Source organism: Trichoderma ghanense (genome assembly GCF_004382785.1).
Source record: "Trichoderma ghanense strain CCMA-1212 chromosome Unknown scaffold_13, whole genome shotgun sequence".
Lineage (NCBI taxonomy): Eukaryota > Fungi > Ascomycota > Sordariomycetes > Hypocreales > Hypocreaceae > Trichoderma > Trichoderma ghanense.
Window position 1 is genome coordinate 71,872 of NW_027395676.1, and position 12,437 is coordinate 84,308.

Consider the following 12,437-nt stretch of genomic DNA (forward strand, 5'->3'; position numbering starts at 1 on the left):
GACAAGTACCTACATTCATACAACGATGAGAGGGCCAGACTCTGCCTGCTTTTTCCTCTTTCAACCTCAGCTCTTCGTTTGCCCCCCTCATCGATGTATGTACATGCTGTACATTCTGCCTGCTACAGGTAACTACCTTGGTATGGTATCCAGTGACAGTCAAGAGGATGCGGCAAAGAGGGGTGGGCGTATTTGCCTCTCTCTCTCTCTCTCTAAGTGCAATACCTAAGACACCAGACCTTACCAATGTCTGAGGTCCCCTGATTCCGGTTTGGTTCAGCGTCAAGTACTAGCGAACGGCGCTGGGCTGCTAGCGGTGGCTGCAGGGGGGCTGTCGCTGTGATCAGCACCCTTTGTGGCCTAGACAGGAAGAGGCATTAGAGCCGTCAGCGGCACGCTCAGCTGCTTGTGACGTGTGCGTGATGTCGGCTTGGATGCAGGTACTGGAGGGAGATTCGAGGTTGGACTTGGCGGTACGAGAGGGAGGGACTGTACTGATATTGGATGAAAGGGGAGAAGGAGACAAAATCCCAACAATGGGGGGTGGAAAGCTGAACAAAGAGCGTCACCCCAGGAAAGGAGTCGAGAAAGCATCTGATCCAACAAGACGTCCTTCCAGTTGTCACTCGTCAAAAGCCGAGTGTAATTGCAAAGTCACCTGTACTGCAAAAGGCCTCGAAGCTGCTTTGGCTGTTCTGTCCGGCTCCAGCCCCCCCGGCTCTCGACGACTGACGGCACCCGCCGTCTACACGCTGCACCCGCACCCGCACCGCCAGATGCCTGCCCCCGTCCAGGTACCTCTGCAGTCCACCCTGTCCGGCGCCACGCCCCCGCCAGGCCTCGACCAGTCTTCGGTTCCAGAAAGCCAAAAAGACTTGGACCATCAGCCCAGACACAATCGCCTCTGTGGCGCTTCCCTTGCTGCGAATTGGAATCTTGGTCTCCATTTGCTTTACAGCTGGCAAGCCGTCGACGTCGACGTCGAGACCTGCTTATGCGGATATCGCTCTGTTTGGCCCCGTTGGTCGTCTTCAGCAACACAGAGGCTATACTCCCTCGCCCGTCATTCTATACAACAGGAGCTGCATGATTCGACCAATCACCAACCAGCAGCTGCAAAATCAGCCCATTCTGGTCCATGTCCTCGTTACAGCTCCAGCCCAGCTCGTGACGCCGCAAAGACCATGGAATATCCAGCCTTGGCCCATCACCAGACACAACCATGTGCTGCCACAATCAAGCACCGCCAGTACATGTGTACTACTGTTATATCACTCACGCGTTACACTTCCCAGTTCCCGTCAAGAGAGCACCCTGCCACGAGAGAAAATCAACTAACACCACGAATCCAGCAGATGCAGACCATCGGCCATCGTGTGTGACCTACATCACGAGCCTTTATGCAGTGCGCCGTGCCAAAACTGCTTGCTTGCACCACGAAATGTCGAATGCTGAAGAGTCGCATGCGTACATGCATCCCACCAAGCATGCTCTTGCATGCATTTGATCATCAATTGGCTCATACACTGAAGTAGATAATTGTGATGCTGCCACATCCACCTCATGTAAACACCAAGCTGCTCTCGTCAGCCCGCCCGTCACGCAGCCTCTCTCCTCGTGGCGCTTGGCTCACCCCAACTTTCCAACCGGCTTCCTCTGAGACATATCCTTTTTTTAAAGACATTACCGCGAGGCCCTGCACGCACGCCCTCAGCTTCTTCCTCTCGTCTATTCCAAGCATGTGTCTCTCTTTTCGGCACTAAACCCCACGCATGCAGCCACTCCAAGCATGACACAAGTAGTCGCACAAGGCCTTCGGCGAGACATTCGCTGCCTTTATTTCTCCCCTTTTCTCCTTGTCTCTCTTGGGTCTCTCAACGGCCGAGAGCTCAATGGCATTGCATTCCAGACCGAAAGACACAAGCTCTGCAAACGCAACTGCCGTGCCCCATGACATGCAAATCGCGATTCCTGTCTAACTGCAGCGGACAGCCTACCAAGCCCACTCAGGCAAGCTGCTCGGGATGCATAGATGGGGTATTATCCCGTCTGTACGAATCCATGCAAATCCTGGGGAGAAAGAACCCAAGCGTTGTCCTTCTTCCTTTTTTTTTTCCCCTCTCCCTTCGCTCAGGGGAAACACCGAACGCTGGGCCCTAGCCGTAGTTATCCTCTCATGTCTCTGATCAAAACATCTATATTTGGAACCTGAGCGAAATTGAGCAAGCATGCCAGCGAGATCCGACACAAGGCAAAAGAAAAGAAAAAGAAAATGATTCCACAAATAGATTGTAGAAATATTGAAAAGCATCGGATTCATCACTGGCTCGTGCTTCCTTTTTTTGACAGTCAAGCTATTGGCTTGGATTTCAATTTCTCTCTTGCAGCTGCATTCGTCGCAACAGGAATTTCCTTGCTATTTTCCTAACCCTGCCCTTTACTGCATACAACGTACAAATGTTATTCCTTGATTTTCTGCTAGTACTGTCTTGGGTACTTGGTATAGACAGTACATCCTCTGTAGTAACATGCCTCGATATCATATCTACAATATCCATCCCTCTTCTGCAGTCGGCTATCGAATCCAGCAAACAGCAAGAGAAAAACAGGCCATCTTCAGTCTCCCGGAGTCAATAGCCCACATTCGCCTACTCCCCTGCTTCGAACCCACCCCGCTTGCAACATGGGCATCGCCTGCAGCAAGGGTCAACCGTCGTCATGTTCACAGCGATGATTCAACATATGGAAAAGACTACAGCCACGCAACGGATATTCTATTTGACTTGCAAGCTACAGCAGCTCGGCCCAATTCCATCAGAAATCGCCAATATTTCCATCACTCTCAACTAAGAAAGCCAGACAACCTGTATGTGAACAGACACAACCCCCCCAAAGCGGTTTGCAAAAGAAATAAAGGGGCCGAAAAAAAAAAACATATAGACAGACACACACTAGACTAATAAGAGCACCCTTTGGGAGTGGCATGTGGTGATGGACCTCGCATTCGTGTGCGCATGGTTGGTTTTAATGTGTGTTCATGATTTCTCTATTCCCTGTCTTCCTGCAAACCGCTTTCCCCCCCCCCTGGTCCCGACTTTTCAGCCCAAATGATACATCAATATCAAAAGCTCTTCCCCCCCCCCNGCGCACATGCATGCGACCAAATCATCCATCTTCTCGTTCTCGTTCTCCGTCACAGGTCCAGACAGACTCCTCATGATACAAATCCCACTTTGTACGTCTACTAACCCCATCTCCTCTCCTCCTCCTCCTCCTCCTCCTCCCCCCCCGACCCGCAGCCCCCAAGTGGAAGATGCACCGACTAAAAATGCCCTCCAACCAACCACATCGCCACCGTCTCATCCCCCATCCCGTCCGTCTCGAGCGGGAGGCAATCACATGGCTTTTCTGCGTGCAAGTTCACGTCCAGAGTGTGGGGTACATATAAAGGTACATACTGCTTGCATGCATCTGCACCAACAGTTACGAGAACTTCAGGTTTGTGTATCTCATGCCATTTACATATTCCACTACTATTACAGAGTGCAGCAAATACATCCATCTCCCAATGCAAGGCCCATCCATCACTCAGAAGTCACTGGTTGAAAGATCACAATCGAACGACCATCAACTCATCCAACATACAGTACATGCAGCAACACTCCTCCTCACTATCAATATCACTAGCCACAGCAATAGTGCCCCCCCAATTTACACGCACCTCCGCATCACCAGACCAGGGTGCGTCGATTCTGATTCGCATCATCCGATTCAAATTGCTCCATGTCCATGGCCTTGTTTTCCCCCTCCGTCCTTGCCCCCTCCTCACGCGATGGTCCTTTTTCCTAATAGTACTTCGGCGGCACCATCACCACGTCTCTAATGTATGTACAGTACCTAGGAATGCATTCTCCGGAATACATCGACGTGAATGGGGGGCATCGTCCCTCTCCGTGCGGGGGAGAAGGTTGGATTCTGCCCTTCCCACGAGTCAATTCACCCAGATTACGATATCCAACGCATGACGAGAGTATACTGAGAATTCGTGAGGGATCACATCAAGCAGCAACGTGACAAACAGTCCAGGCACACCTTTTTCACGCCTCGTGCTGAAAACGATAGACAACGACGCCCAGAATTACCATCGAGCCATGAAGACTCCAATCACCACGAGGCAAGATTTGGCCCGTCGATGAATGTTACGGTAAGGCTGTGTGGCTCACATCAAATTGCGGAGGATTCGAGAGGGCGGGTGGATCCGTGGCGAGCATCCCAAGCCATGTGAGCAATAGTACCTACTTTAATAGACACCATATCTGCAAGCCGACAAACTCGACATTAACAGTCGTACGTTCTACCGGAGAAGACGAGCGCAGCTCAACACGGCCCGGAAGCATTAGTCTCTCTCTCCCCGCGAGCATCTCTTCGCCAATCTCCCTCTGATCACCACGGTGCTGACGCGCCGAACGGGGGCCGCGTCCATGTGGTGTCCCCTGTACGTACGAGCTCGGCGGTGCTACCTTATTCCTGCTCCTACTGCAACACTACGAGTCGAGGTAGAGATATTCCTTCACGATGGACAACCCATTCCTTGCTTCTGTGCTTATCACTCGAATTTAGCATGTCTCGATTTCACCCTACAATTGCCTCTCGAAGTAATAAGACCTCACTTACACACAAGATTCCATACACATCTTCCCCCCAGTCCCCCAAGCCCAAAACCAATCCGTTTCAGCACGCACACTGCTCCTCCCAACGTTCGGCTCCCCCCCCCCCCCCAAAATCCGTCTTTACAAGGGTCTCGCCGATTCTTGAAACTGATAAACCTTCTGTGCGCTGGACGACATTCCGTAACGAAACCCCCATCCTTCGAATCATACTTGTAAGACGTCCCAGCCTTGCCTCGAATCTTCGGACTCCTGCAGGAAGGCCGACGTAGGATCGACTGCTTGTGTTACTTGACCTTCATGTGCGGACGAATAACGAAGGCTTGTGGAAGCTCGAGGGATGATGACGTTAACATGGGTTATTGATATTGCTGACGAGTGGTAGACCTACAATAACTCTGCCGAGACTACAAGGATCGTTATCAGGTTCTGCCCAGTGTGAAGTAAAGTCACTTTTGTGATGTGTTATGGCCCCTCTCGTTCTGAAACGGAAGACATGCACCGTTCTGGAGAACACACCAAATCAGCATGAATAACGCAATATTTTACCAATACTCTTATGACCACCATCTTCAGCGCCAAGTCGTAAGATCATATACGCATGCCAGTCCCAAAAAGCAATCTCCCAGCCAATTCTAGAAACGTAATCAAGAGAAGCAGCCCACCTCTTCACTTCTTAAACACGGCGCCGCCAACCCTCTCAATCTCCTTCCCCTCTGTCGTGTCTCTGCCCGCCGCCTCCAACAATCTCTCATACGCCGCTGCATCCTTCAACTTGACAGCCTCTTCGGCAGCCTTGACTCGCATCCCGCACTTCTCATACATGGTAATCGTCTCCCCGGGCTCCAGACCCGTACACTTGGGTATAAACACTGCCGCCAAGCGCGGATTGCCCGCTTGCAGCGTGAGGTTGAAAAAGGGCTGACGGATGAACACACACATTAGCCGGCTGTTCCCTTATTGATGGGCCATACGCCCTGCATCTTCACACTCCCGCCATGTGGTTCGGATCGGTAAGATATGACAGGTAGAAAACTCTAAACTTACCGCCCATCCGATCGGACTCTTCTTAGCCTTTGCGATATCCTCAATTTCACCCCATTCGCGCTTTGCGACAAGTGCCCGAAGCCTATCGACACGGCGAGGGGCACAACGCCCGCTGCCAGTCAGCCGCCACGTCCCATTGCCCCGGTATATCACGTAGCAAAAGGGTTCGGAACAAGAAATGGTGGCTTACCTGATCCACCAGACAACTTTTTCTGGCACTTTGAAATCGCTCTGAATCTTCTTGGCTTTTCCATAATAGCCCAGTCGAATGAGCTTGAATATCGTCTCATTGACACTCAATCCTAAGAAGGAATCCGTCAGGTCGCGATCCAGCGCCTCTTGTGCGCGAAGGAGCTGTGTCGTCTCCTTGAGCACGTGGACTTCCGCCGCATGATCCTTGGACTCGGAGAGGAGCTTAGCCGCGAGTGCCAGCTTGTCCGACGCGGTGCGAGCGTCCGGCTGTCGAAGCGACTCGCGGATGAAGACATTGGCGCCGTCAACTCGCCTGTCGTCCTGGTAATACAGGTCCTTGAGAAGGGTATTGTCTCCTTCTCGCTGAGCCGCCGATTCCACCAATGCTGTTGCCGTCGGTCGCACATTAATCACGCGGAAGAAGGACGCCAGCGGCAGTTTCTTCTTGAGCTTTGCGAGAACAAAGAGAATAAGGTCGGTGTCTCCGCTTTCGATGGCCTTGTCCAGGGCAAGCTCATCCTCCTCCATGTCGAGTAGTAGAGGCACCTGTCTCCCTCCGCGGGGCTCGTGATTCAACAGCTCGGTGGCCAAACGGCTTCGTCCTTCGTGATACGCAGCTCGTGCAATCTCTTCAAACGATATACCGGGCTTGCCGGAGAGCCTCTCGACGACCAGTCGACAGATGGTATCGTCATCTTGAGCACCAACGCGGACCTTTGTGGAAGCCCAGCTGACATAGATGCGGTCCGTCGGCAGTTTCAGGTATCCAGCTATCTTCAGTGCCAGCAAGTATTCGTGCCGTTGAATGAGTCGTTGAATGAGTCGCTCAGGCGTCAGCCTCTGGTACTGCTCGAATGACAGCGGCATTCCGATCTCGTAGCTCCGCACGGCATTGAGAACCCGCAGGGTCTCGCACATGTCGACAAACTCGTCGCTGTTGTAAATGTCGAGCACCGACTTGCCAAAGGACGCAGCCTTGAGCAGTCGCTTCTGCCACTGTGGATTGAACTCTCGGCCAGCGGCATTAACGCACGTGTCGACAGCTTCAGTCAAGTTGGGGCGAATGAGCTGGATATAATCGTCTGCTTTGGGAGATTGTAACTCCAGCTGTCTTACAGCATCGAGCAAAATGGACGCGGGTGACGACTCCGAGGCGGCGCCAAATGCCTGGAGCGTGTCATCGGGCACTCTCTCAAGAAACTCGCAGAAGTCGTTTGTGATTAGCCGAGCACCGTCATGTTCTGTCCTCTTGTTAGCATGTAGCCACCTCATGCCCATTGCCCAGTTGCTATACCAGAGATAACATGCACTCGGGTGCTGTCGTAGATGTAAGATGAAGACTCATCACCAGGCCCAATGATGTGAACCTCGTCTTCCCAAGCAATGATGGCATCGCTTCCACACCACTCCACATACTTGGGAGGCGTGTGCGAGTTCGAGTTGTGCTCAAACAATCTCTCCTGGAAATCGCTCGATATGACGTGCGCCTTGCCATTCATGCCATACAGGTTGACAAACCGCCCATCTGGCGAAACGCTAATATGTGACAACGGTCCAACGTCCAGGAACCTGTCTTCACAGTCGGTAGCATCGACCACATAGACCGTCGTCCCCATGCTGAGCAAAACTTCGACAGAGCGCGACAGGGTGTGGTTGGGCGAGACGATGGCCCACGAATGGATCTCGCCGGCCGGCACAGACGCGAGCGCCTTTGGCCGCGGCTCCGAGTACGACGAGACCGTCACCAGCGTGTTGTTCCCCAGCAGGGCCACCATTCCGGTGTCGTAGAACCTAGAAAAGTCACCGTTTCAGCTCTCCTCTCTGCTTTCTCTGCCTCACCAAAGGCTCCTTTGGTAATTTACCGGCACGACTCAACCCCGTAGTTATCCGCCCCGTTTCCCAGGGAGAAGTGGCTGAAATCGCCCTGCATGTCGTAGCACCGCACGTTGCCGTCCGCCGCAACCACCAGCAGCGCCTCGTCCTCAGACCATCCCAGGCCCTTGATGGCGCCGCTGTCCCAGGGGATGGAGCGCAGCTTCTTGCCCGCCAGGCTGTAGATGTCGATGGCCGGCTTCGACGGCTGCCCCGTCTTGTGCGCCTGCAGCTTCGTGTCGTCCCGCCAGAGCGCCAGAGCGCCGGCGTAGGGCGCGCCCGTCACGATGAAGCCATCGAGGTCCAGATCCTGGCCAAAGACGGCGGTATACTGCTCCGTCTTGCGGAACCACTTGTCGCCCACGCGCTCCCAGTCGGCTCTTGCGTGAAGCGTGTCCATGCTGCTAGTTATCTCATGTCATCTCATTTCTGACGGCGACGGCAAGATTCAAGGCCAGATGACGATGTAGCGGAGCTGAGGATGAGAGGTGAATGAGTGACAAGCTGCTGGGCTGGAGGTTCGAGAGGCCGGAGCTAAGCCATAGCTTCGTCCAATGAGAGGGCGGGTCGGTCGTCGGCTAAACAGGGGACAAGGCAAGCCCCCGACTTCTCCTCGGTACGTACCTCAACTTACATCATCACATTGTCCCCCCAAATGGCCGCTAGAGCTTGTCAAGTACAAAGAATATCGCAACCCCCCACCACTGTCATCAACGTCCACATGCCCCATACGATGGCAACTATCTTTACCTTCCAACACTCATAGACTTCCAGGAAGGAACTCACGACTTCTATGATTCTAGGACTTCATACAGGAATCCCCACATCGCTCCTCTTCAAAATGCCAAACTGGAGAGACGAATATCTCTCTTCCCTCCGGGAATCAGAGCTCAACAACCCCGTCAACATGGAGCTCGTCCAAGCCTGTTCGCCCAACACTCACTCACTCACTCACCCACTTACTCTTCCCGAATCCTTCAAGCTAACCACATCTCCCAGGCTCACAAATGGCAGACCGCATCTCATCCCTAGAAGCCGAGAAACTAGCCCTGGAATCTCAAATCGCCGGCCTAGGCACCAGCCGGACGAGGTCACCCTCCCTCCAGCCCAGCCAGGCGACGGCAGCCAACGACCCAGGCATCGCCCAGCTAAGGCTCGACTTGGCCGAGGCTCTGCGCTCCAGAGGCGTTGCCGAGGCGCGGCTGCGGGCGGCGGAGGAGGAACTGGACAAGCTGCGCTCGAAAACGAGGCAGGATTCGCGGACGATCAAAGAACTCACTGCTGAACGGTCGCTGCTTGCCACCAAGGTACATGACCGGGAATATGAGCTCAAAGAGAAGCGAAAGCTGGTCGAGGTACTTGACCTTATGCGCTCCAACGAAACCCCCTCCCTTTTTTGCGGTACCGAGCCACTAACACGAACGCACAGCAAGTCCAGGATGAAATGATTGCACTGAACCTGCAGCTCTCCATGGCTGAAAAGGAGAGGGACCGGGTAAAGCGGGAGAACAATGAGCTCGTCGACAGGTGGATGAAGCGCATGGCCCAAGAGGCCGACGCCATGAATCTCGCAAACGAGCCTACGTCAGGAAAGGGGCGGTAGAAGAGGCGTGGAAGTAAATCACTCGGCTTCCCTCATGGCGGTAAGGAAGGTCTCATTTCCCATTTTTGCATTTGTACTGTTCTCTTTGATTCATACCTTATCGTCATCTACCAAAGCATTTGTCTCGCTGCCGAATGATTACAATTCGTCCAAACAAGGGTTATCCTCCAATACCGCTCATCCAACAAGAATCAGCCCAGCGAAAGAAGAATCGAAAGAAAGAAGATACCCCTATTCCCGATTTGTACTCAAATGGTTTATATTCTACAATACTCAACATAACGTCTTTATGCAGTGCTGATGAAGCTCTAATTAGTCTATTTCCGCGTGGAGATATAGTACTGCCCGCCGGCATTGGTCCAGCTGACGTAGCCCTCGGGGTACGTGCACTCCTCGACCTCGAGGATGGTGCTTCCGACGTCGTTGATGTTGTGGCTACTCTTGGAGTCAGCGACAAAGGATTTGAGCGAGATGATCTTGCATCCCGACTTGAGATCAAGGAACATGCGAATCAAGTCCTCGTTAAGTTGCGAAGTAAAGGCCTTGTTGTTGACAAGCACGACATCGGCCCGCTTCAGGGCATCGTGAATCGAAGAGTTCTTGCGGAAGTCGCCGCGCTCAAGGTGCACCTCGCCGGGCTCCAGACCCCAGAGCAAGCACCGGGCGTGGAACTCTTTCTCTTGAGCCTCTGCCAGGTTGCAGGCATTCTCCATCATTTCACAGCCCCAGCTCTCGCATCCGATTTCGAGGGCCGCCTGCAAGACAACGTTGCCCACGCCCGAGCCCAGATCGACAAATACTTGGTCGGATGTCATCTTGGTCTGCTCGACGAGGAGCTTGGTGATGAAGGGATGGAGAAGTTCGCCATAGACATAGTCCGTTCCGTTTTCGTACTTTGAGAGTAGTTCCACCTTGGGAGCCACTGTACGATCATAGATTTGGTCAAGGATGAAGGCAGCGAGGTGCGGCGGCAGGTCGTGCAGGTTGTCAAGATTCTTGGAGACGACGCCATCCTCGACCAAGGCGAGGAGCGTCTCGTTGTACTCGCGTAGTGCGGCCTTGAAGCCCATGAGATCTTGGATGTTGCGATTCGAGGCCTTTTCGAGTCGCCGAATGAATCCGTTGTTCTGGTTGGTGAAGGGCTCTGCTTCGGCGTCGGTGAGATACGTCTCCGCAACCAGGCGTACTATGCGTATGCTCGCTTCCACGGCGTCGATCTTATCCTTGCCCCAAACGAGCTCGAACCTGTTGTTCTGTCAGAAAATGAACATGACTACTCGATGACTGAAACGCAAAGCATTCGAAACGACAAGAGGGGGGGCTGCCGAGCAGAGACGAGAGAAGAAACGAGATAAAGCTTTTATGGAGAATTACTGACTTTTCCCGGCGCTGCAGAGTGGGATACTGGAGCTCTATGGCCACATCCTCCTTTGACGCTCCCATGATGGGAACGCACTTGTGCTCGAGTGAGGCAACGTCTACGGCATGGATGAACTGCAGCCTTTCATCCTTGCGCTCAAACGCTTTCGCGCTTTTCAGCTTGCGGTTCGAATCAACCGACTTGCTCTCGCTCGTGGCCTTGCGCTGGCGCTTGTGCGAATCCAAGTCCATCCATCCATCGTCTTCGGCGTCGCTGTCCTTGTCGAACTCGATGCGGTCGCTGGCGGGTGATCGGCGTTGTGACGCGCTGAGGGCCTTTCGTTTGCGCTGCAGATCTAGGCGCCTCTCGTCCGCCGAAGAGGGGTACGGCGAGCTGCTCTTTGCTCGAGACGATGCTGATGACAACGCTGAGCCCGAGGAAGCCTTGGGCGAGAGCCGGCGGGCGGGAGATGATCGCGCAGAGGAGGATAGCGATGGTCGAGCTGCGGGCTTCGGCTTCGGTTTCGGTGGCGCGGGACGCTCTATGGTGACCTTTTCGATGCGAATCTTGGGCGGGTCGACCTTGAACTTGTTGCCCTTTCCACTGAGGAGAGGCATGGTGACGGCATCAAACAGGTGAAACACTCGAGCGCGCAAGGTAAAGAAACAAACAAGAAAAAGGCGAAGCCCGACTTTGGTGGAGAGATGAGATCAGGCGGCTCGGCTCAGGGGTGCGCTTTATCAGCCGAGGGGCTCTTCTGCCTAGCCGGTCGGTTCTCGTGGAGAGACTGCCTTGGAGCCTTGGAAGTCGGCGAATGGGCGGGCACGCGACGATGCGAGAGAGTGACAAGAGAGCGAGACGACGGGTTTAGTACGGGACGCTTTGACAGGGTTCGCGACAGGGCGATGACGGCAGCGGGTGGCGGGGGAGGCAAAAAGCCGTTTGAATGAGGGTGAAGGCGGATTGAAAATAGAACAAATGAGTGGCGGTGCTTCGAGTGAGAGGCTGGAAGACGACGGACTCCGGCAGTGAAACAAAACTATTACAAGAAGTTGGAGAGAGAGAGGAAGTATCCGATGATGTAGAGAGTGAGTCAAGAATAAAACCAGAAGAATATTAGCGTGAGTAGAGAAACTAATGCTGCTTCACCAACCAGAGTCAGTCGGCAGTAAGAAAATGGAGGATCGGAGAGAAGAGAGAAAATTTCGGATCGCGTCAAGCCACGGTCCCAAAAAGATCAAGTCAGTGACTGAAGAAGTGGCAGGTGGTCTGAGAGAAAGCGCCTGCCCGCTGGGTGCAGTGGAAACAAGAAGCTTATGTCAACTTTTGGCAAGTCCCCCAAAAGCTGAGCCGGACTCTGGGAAGGAGCCCAGGGCCATGGTTCTTACTGGTTCTCGCGGCCTTTTTCGGATTGTCCTGTTCTTGCCTGCTTTGAATTTAGCGGGAGACAGTAGAGGGTGGACCGCGCGCTGCAGCCTGGGGGAAGGAGCAGGAGCAGGCACACGCAAACAAGGCAGGCACGAGTCGCAGAAATGGGCAGGTTTTGGCGGCCATTTGGAAGGAGGCTCCACTATAAATCGCCTCCGATTCGCGCGGCCTGGGCACGTGCCACTTGTGGGGTCGGATTCTGCGATTTGGATTTCCCATTTGATCGTGATGTGATGATTTACCCTAGAAGCGTCAATTTCGATAAGAG

General features: G+C 53.6%; 4 protein-coding genes across 4 annotated transcripts; 2 read left to right on the forward strand and 2 right to left on the reverse strand.

Annotated features, from left to right (window-relative positions):
• Positions 1-536: 536 nt before the first annotated feature.
• On the forward strand, positions 537-1,382 carry CCMA1212_008668 (uncharacterized protein; the record flags this gene model as incomplete). Its single annotated transcript, XM_073705785.1, has 1 exon — positions 537-1,382. The coding sequence occupies one exon, from the start codon at positions 537-539 to the stop codon at positions 1,380-1,382; it is 846 nt and encodes a 281-aa protein (XP_073555731.1).
• Positions 1,383-5,336: 3,954 nt separating this feature from the next.
• Positions 5,337-8,178, reverse strand: CCMA1212_008669 (putative vacuolar protein sorting-associated; the record flags this gene model as incomplete). The annotated part of the gene is made up of 5 exons (XM_073705786.1): positions 5,337-5,588; positions 5,715-5,796; positions 5,905-7,147; positions 7,201-7,697; positions 7,769-8,178. The coding sequence occupies 5 exons, from the start codon at positions 8,176-8,178 to the stop codon at positions 5,337-5,339; spliced, it is 2,484 nt and encodes an 827-aa protein (XP_073555732.1).
• Positions 8,179-8,619: 441 nt separating this feature from the next.
• On the forward strand, positions 8,620-9,381 carry CCMA1212_008670 (Autophagy protein 16; the record flags this gene model as incomplete). Its single annotated transcript, XM_073705787.1, has 3 exons — positions 8,620-8,704; positions 8,778-9,133; positions 9,208-9,381. 3 exons carry the CDS (start codon positions 8,620-8,622, stop codon positions 9,379-9,381), a joined length of 615 nt encoding a protein of 204 aa, XP_073555616.1.
• A 317-nt stretch (positions 9,382-9,698) lies between these two features.
• On the reverse strand, positions 9,699-11,358 carry CCMA1212_008671 (Histone-lysine N-methyltransferase, H3 lysine-79 specific; the record flags this gene model as incomplete). The annotated part of the gene is made up of 2 exons (XM_073705788.1): positions 9,699-10,626; positions 10,760-11,358. The coding sequence occupies 2 exons, from the start codon at positions 11,356-11,358 to the stop codon at positions 9,699-9,701; spliced, it is 1,527 nt and encodes a 508-aa protein (XP_073555615.1).
• Between the last annotated feature and the right edge of the window lie 1,079 nt (positions 11,359-12,437).